Source organism: Sorghum bicolor, chromosome 8 (assembly GCF_000003195.3).
Source record: "Sorghum bicolor cultivar BTx623 chromosome 8, Sorghum_bicolor_NCBIv3, whole genome shotgun sequence".
NCBI lineage: Eukaryota > Viridiplantae > Streptophyta > Magnoliopsida > Poales > Poaceae > Sorghum > Sorghum bicolor.
In genome coordinates, this window is record NC_012877.2 from 2,581,799 (window position 1) to 2,589,151 (window position 7,353).

Sequence of the window (7,353 nt, forward strand, 5' to 3'; positions counted from 1 at the left end):
AAAATTCTACAAACTCACTAGAGCAAGAGGTTAGCAAATAACAAAGCGAAACCTTTTACTCTAGCTCTAATGGGGTGTTTGCAAGTTATCTATCCAACAATTCTAGTTGCTATTATCACTAGGCACACAAAAGCCATGTTTCTACATACACTAGAAAGCTGGGATGAACCAATTAGAATAATATAAAGTCCAATCACCGGGAGAAATCCAATAAAACAATCATAATGGAGACACAAGATTTTTCTTGTAAGGTTCACGTGCTTGATGACACGCTACGTCCTCGTTGTGTCGACCAATACTTGGAGGTTCAGCGGCTAAGAGGTGTTGCACGAACCTTGTCCTCGTTAGGACACCGCAAGAACTGACCCACAAGTGAGGTAGCTCAATGACACACGCAATCCACTAGAGTTGCCTTTAGCTCTCCGCCGGGGAAGGCACAAAACCGCTCACAAATTACCGAGAGATGGCCACGAACAATCACCAACTTGTGCCAATGCTCCTTTGCTGCTCCATGTCGTCTAGGTGGCGGCAACCACCAAGAGTAACAAGAAAACCGTAGCCAAATCGACCCCCAAGTGCCACTAAATGCAATCACTCAAGCATATGCACTTGGAATCACTCTCAATCTCACAAAGATAGTTAATCTATGAAGGAGATGAGTGAGAGGTGTTTGCTTAGGCTCACAAGGATGTCAAGTATACTAGAATGCCAAGAGTGTGAGCCCCAAGCCGGCCAAACGCTATTTATAGACACTCCAAACAAATAGAGCCGTTGGCTCTCTCACTGCATAGAAAAACGGGGGCGTCAAACACGCAGACGGTTAGTTGTCGGACGCTGGAACCCAGCGTCCGACACTCAGATGACAACCACGTGTCTTGATTTTGAATCTCATACATCGATCTCTAACGGTCACTTAAACATTCGAGTTCACAGATTCTAACCGTCAGATGCGTTAGGTGGTACACACTGGACGCGGCTCTCAGCACCAGACGCTCCTCAGGGAGCTCTGCAAAACGCACAAGCGTCGGACGCATCTGACGGGTCCTCACCGACGCTCCCTAGCGTCCGACACGCTCTGCAGAAGCTGCTCGCTCACGCGACCGCTGACGTCACTACTTCACCGAGCGCGGGAACAGTGTCAGAGCTGCGTCCGACATTCACTCGTCAAACGCTCCGACGCCCAGTTCAACAATGTGCTGCTCAGCCACTATACACCGGACGCTGGGCCAACGTCCGATGAGTGTTTTTTTAGAGAAAAACACTCCCGTGACTTCTCCAAACTTTCCACCGGCGTAATAGAAAATATATATTTTATTTTCTCAAAAACACTGAATCCCGCGGAGCTTGCTATTCCAATCCTTTAAGCTAGCAGCCACCCCCTTCACCCTTGTTGTCAACCTCTCCGCACTCCCCGCTGACTCCCAGCCCTCCTTGATAATATTTTTAAACCCCTCTTCTTTTAGCCACTTAGCTTCAAACTTAAAGGACCCCTTTGTGTTTGATTTCCTTCCCACCAATTCCTCTTCTGATTTCCTTCCCACCAGTCCCACCAGTTCCTCTCCGCACTGGTAATGCATGCCACTAATTAAGCGTGAAAATGGCATGCAAGTCGAGAAAAAACAATGCAGCCTATCTATGATACAAGTTTTGCTACGTATAGATCTTCCGGTCCAAAGGTAGCAATGGCTGGTTCCGAGAGTGACCAAATAGATGGTCTAGGTCTCTAGGAGATATTGTATTTACTGTATATACAAGGAAAATATAGAATAGTGCTAGCGAGAAAATAATATTAGCCAGTCTCGCACGTTTGCCGCCAAACAAATATCTATCACACTCAGCTTTCCACTTCATTCAGGCCTTGTTTAGTTCATTCCAAAATCCAAAATTTTTCTAAGATTCCCCGTCACATCGAATCTTACGGTACATGCATGGAGTATCAAATATAGATAAAAATAAAAACTAATTGCACAGTTTATCTGAAAATCACGAGATGAATCTTTTAAACCTAGTTACTCTATGATCGGATAATGTTTGTCAAATAAAAACGAAAGTACTACAGTTCCGAAAACCAAAAAGTTTTCGTAACTAAACAAGGCCTCAATGTCCGCACGTTTTAAAAAAAAATCTGTCACGCTCAGCTTTGCACTTCAATGTCCTTTTTTTTTATCGTTTCTGGAGACCGTCGCTAGCAGTTTCTTTCATGCCGTTGAGGACCCGCCTCATATGCCGCATGTAGCATACTACTATGAACTATAGGCCCTAGCTATGAAACTGTGTTGGCATGTGCTATGGTTGTGTGTGGAGCGAAGAAAACCATGACTGACCATTCAAGGGAAATCCACTCGAATCTAGCTATTGGAAAGTTTTCCAATTGAGAGAGAGAGGTGGTTCTAAGTGCTGGACCAATCAAAGATGTTCTAGACGATGATGGTGAGGTGTAGAAAATGACGGTAGCACGAGATTTTAAATCTAGTCGTAATTGTTGTTAGCTTTGCTCCGGCCACCACCAACTTCATGTCTATATGTTTTTAGAATACTATTAGGAGAATACCTCACGCGTTGCTATGGGGATTCCAGATAATTTAAAAAAAAATTAGACTATTTATATTTATAGTTATATGGACGAAATTATCTTAAATTAATTTTGATGAATGGTTTGGCTGACCAACTAAATGTATGTTAGTGGATGAAAAGATAACTATCATAATTATATGTGTTAGTTGGCTATAATTGTAAGTTCTAGTGGATTGTTGATGTGCATAGTTTGCATGTTGAGAGAATTTTCTAGTAGGGTTTAGCTTTATAAGAGTATAAGATGAATACAGGTATAGTTAAAAAGACACAAGTCATCCAATGAATTGTCTGTTTGTCTGCAAGCTATTTAATTAATGTTTTGTATGTAGCTAAAGATCAATCGCGAGTAGCATTTTGGATACCATTTTGTTGTTATTTGATAGAAAATGGTGAAGCATGAACATCATTACAAAAGGTAGCACGATAGCATTCATCAAAATAGGTATCTATTATACAGCAAACTCCATTGGTCAGATACTACAGCAAACTGCAACTGGTACAAGTTTTCAGAAAAAGAGAACCGACACCAGATAGTAGATAAACTAAGTTTTCCATCCTCTGCTAGCAACAGGTTTCAATTTCTCTCCAAGCTCCCTTATAACTTCTAACATATTTCTAAAAATTGCAGACAACAGATAGTTGACAGCATATGATAGATAAGCCAAATTGCAACCATAGAACAATTTCAATGAACCTGCTAGTGCTAGTTTTAGAAGCAAACCCCATCCAATTCCATATTAGACTTGTTAACTGCACAAGATTGCATTAGTATGAATGAACCATTTGGTTGGTTATCTGCAAGACAACTTGCATATTCAGACCGTAATTCTCAAGAGGGGCTAAATTAGGAAAAGCAATACTAAGTGATGAAAAGTTAGATGATGCCAGGCTAAGGCCCCCTTTGGTTGGGCTTAACCTGCTTCGACATTCAAAAAAGTCAAAAATCAACCAAAGGGACGGCAACCATAGCTATTTTTACTCTAGTACAAAACTCACAGTAGCTCCTCTTGCTTTGACCTGTTGTGTTTTTACTCTAGTACAAAACTCATAGCATCTCCTCTTGCTTTCACCTGCTATGAAGGTGGGCAACTTTAAAGAATTTACCCACCTACCACTGTTTATGAAAGATATCGGTTTATTTTTGATTTTCTTCCGCGTCTTTCCATCCGACGTCTAGATGTCGCCGCTCTGCCGACCCCGTGTCCCCTCCCTCTTTGGCTTTCCCACGGCCCCTCCCTCTTCGGCGACCCCATCATCCCGAAGGCGAAGACGGACCTCTGTTCCAGCGCGCACCTCCTGCTGGTGGGTCTGTCTCCAGGCACTCGCCGGACACGCAGCACCACATGCTGAAGTGACGGAGGCAGAGGCACGAGACCCGTAGTTGGGAAGACCTCGTCGGCGGCCACTAGACTCTTGCATCGACGTCCATGGCCGGAAGGTCTTTACAAGAACAAGACCGCACATCTGCCCATTTTGGCTCATATACATGAAACCTATATGTTGATGTTGCAAGTATGCGCCCTGCGCCCCATTTTGACCAGACGAATAGCCAATCCCAGATTGTGGGATAAACCACACCATTGTTACACTGGTGGAACGGGCATATTCCTGCATTACAGGAAACGCCAGTGCTCTGCGTTTGGTCACCACTACCGGAAGCCACGTGATGCTGCTCGGCTCGGAGCACCTGATAAATCATGCAGCAAAGCATTATTATTATTATTATTATTATTATTATTATTATTATTATTATAAATCACTAAAATTTAATAGAAATAGAAGGAAGGTTTAAAAGGCTGAAAAGATGGGGATTGTCAGTGAAGCTTTGTACCGGCGGTCATGCAAGTCCCTCACTGAATCCACATATCTGGGGTTTGGATCGGTTTCTTCTCCATCTCCATCTGGACCAAGGAACCCTAATTTTGTTTGGTTGCTTCGATGGATCGTGCGTTATGTTTCTGGAATCTTTTTATGCCGGAACCTCTGAGGAATCGAATCCAGATCTTTCCTACTATAGTCCACACAATTTGTTGTGTGTTTCTAATCGATTTATTTATTTATTTATAGTTCTTTTTGGATTCTGAGTTTTTATCTTTGGCCGTTTTGTTTTTCCCTTCTAAAGAATTCTATAGGGACATGGCGGACACAACGACAGACTGAAATTTTCGCAACTGGATCCGGCGTGTGGTCCTGCGGCTTCCCTGCTGCAGCTTCCCGATGGGCGGCGGGTGGCGGGTGGCTGCAGCTTCCCGGTGTGCGGCAAGTCGGCAACCGGATCCGTCGTGCTCTAGGCTTTCCTTATTCTTAATAGGACTTTCTTTTTTTCGTCTTTCACAAGGCCAATTCCGGACGGACTCGTATTGCAGGCAGAAAGAGAGGGAACAGACAGAAAGTTTAGGCAGACTGAAATTTTCACAATTAAGTATTAGGGAAAGATTATTACTACGACGTATATCGACTCACTGCTGAGGATGAAACTATATACTATATATATAGTCTCGTTTGGCAGGGCTTCTCCAGCGGTTTCAGAAGTTGTTTGGAGCCGTTTTCTGTCAAACAGGATAAAATAAAATGACTCCACTGATGAAGGGGTGTTTGGGACAGCTCCACAAACTCCACCGTAGAGCAGCTCCACAAAAACTGGAGTTTGTGAGGTGCTCTTACAACTCCACCTTTTTTCCTCGAACTGAGTGCGTGGAGCTGAAACCGTTTGGCTAAAAAACGTGGAGCAAAGCTGAAAATGTGGAGCAGAGCAGTCCCAAATACCCCATAAAAATGTGCTATCACAAAGCTTTTGGGTGCGATGGAGCAAAAAAAAAAATAGTTTTTCTCGAGCTTCACCTCATCCTACCTGGCGTTATGTGAGAGCATATTTAAGAAATGAGTTGTTTTGTCAAATGATTTACCAAAACGGCTCTAGCTCCACCAATAGAGTTGTTCGTGAAGCAAGCCTTCAAAACAGCTTCACTAATAAAGTATAAAGTGGAGCCTTACCAAACAGGCGATTCATAGAGGATTGCGTCAATGAACAACCATGCTACTAATAATTAAGTGATTAATTAAGCTGAGTAGGAAATTTGGAAATCACTTTTGGCGCTGGTTGCTCGCGTAGAGGCCAGACGACACGAGAGTGACGACGAGAGCAAAGACCATGCAGGCGCTCCCTTGAACAAGTGCACGACACCGATAAATGATGCCACACGAGCCGGCCGGCCGGAGCACCCAAGAAAGTGTGAGAGCGAAACCGAGAGAGCCGCCGGCAGCCATGTCCGACACGTCGTCGTCGCCTCCGCCGGAGCAGGTGTTGCTGCTGCCGACTGACCGGTCCTCGTCCTCGTCGTCCTCGGACGACAGCCACGACGGCGACGACGACAGTGACCTCGTCATCGCAATCGCAACCCACCGCCAAACCTACGGCGAGGAGGAAGAAGCAGGGCAGCGTCGTCGTGCCGGTCGTGGTCGCAGTCCCATCATGGCCATGCCACCGGCCCCCGCGTTGTTCGCGCCCTGGGTCGTCGTCAGAGGCGGCGGCGTGACGCCGGCGCCGGCGGCGTCCATCGAGGCTCTGCCCACGGTGGAGGTGTCGGAGCCCGGCGCCGTCTGCGCCATCTGCAAGGACGACCTCCCGCTCGCGGCCGCCGCGCGGAGGCTCCCCTGCGGCCACCTCTACCACTCCTCCTGCATCGTGCCGTGGCTCGAGGTGCACAACTCCTGCCCCATCTGCCGCTGCCGCCTCCCCTCCGAGAACACCGGGCCTGCAGCAGGGGAGGTGCCGCCGGCACCGGCGTCGGAGCAGGACCCGCCGCCCGCCGCTGCTGGCACTGATCTGCAGGTCCCCGCGCAGGCTGTTAGTGGGGAAGGAGAAGAGACGATTATTGTGCCGTCCGTCTGAGTCTGATTTCTGCAGTCTTCGATGTTGTGTTGTTAGCTACTACATGCCTAAATCTTGTATGTTGTTGGGAAATGAGCTTTGGTTTAATCATCACTGAGCAAATGCATGCGAGGAAACAATGAAGCGATGCATCCATCGATTTTTTTTTGACAACATCTGATCCTACTATGGCTATTGACGATAATGGGAAAAGAAAATGGGAATTTGCTTAATTTGGCCATGGTATTTTTGTTAGGAATGGAAATGTTGATGCTTTTGGTCCGCCCTTCACCGCCATTATTACATTTGCATGAACCACACTTTGATCACACAAAGAAATATTCTTGACCACTCGCAAATACCGGACGCGTCCGGTATCAACTCGGACACGTCCGAGATACACGAGCACACAGCACCTAGCTGTTTCTGTTCTCCAGCTTCTCCAAAACCTACACACAGCTTGTATGAAGATGTATAGAAATACAACACCCTACAAAAAGGTATCCAACACAGATAATACAATTTATATAAGAAGTGCTGTGCTGTTCAACTCGGACACGTCCGGCTTGATCTCGGACGCGTCCGGAATTCACGAGCAGAGGATATTCAATCCTTGTGCTGTGAAACTTCTTCCTCTTCCTGCAAGAGTCTCAATCACAGTATATATGATACTAGAACCCTGCAGAGAAGCTCACACAAGAGATAAGACACAAATTTCAAATGTAATGCGAAGGGAGACACAAAGTTTGTTTTACCGAAGTTCGGTCTCCGTAGAGACCTAATCTCCGTTGAGGGGGCTACGGGTAAGGCACTCGATGACCTAGAGGATACCACTAAGGTCACTCTAGCTCAAAGGTCCTCCCTAGAGAATTACCGCGAAGGTAACTCTAGCCGGAGTCTCTTCCAAC

At 45.8% G+C, this 7,353-nt stretch overlaps 1 protein-coding gene across 1 annotated transcript; it reads left to right on the plus strand.

Moving 5' to 3' along the window:
- On the plus strand, positions 5,744-6,595 carry LOC8074854 (E3 ubiquitin-protein ligase EL5). Its single transcript, XM_002441757.2, has one exon. The coding sequence runs from the start codon at positions 5,765-5,767 to the stop codon at positions 6,464-6,466; it is 702 nt and encodes a 233-aa protein (XP_002441802.2). The 5' UTR covers positions 5,744-5,764; the 3' UTR covers positions 6,467-6,595.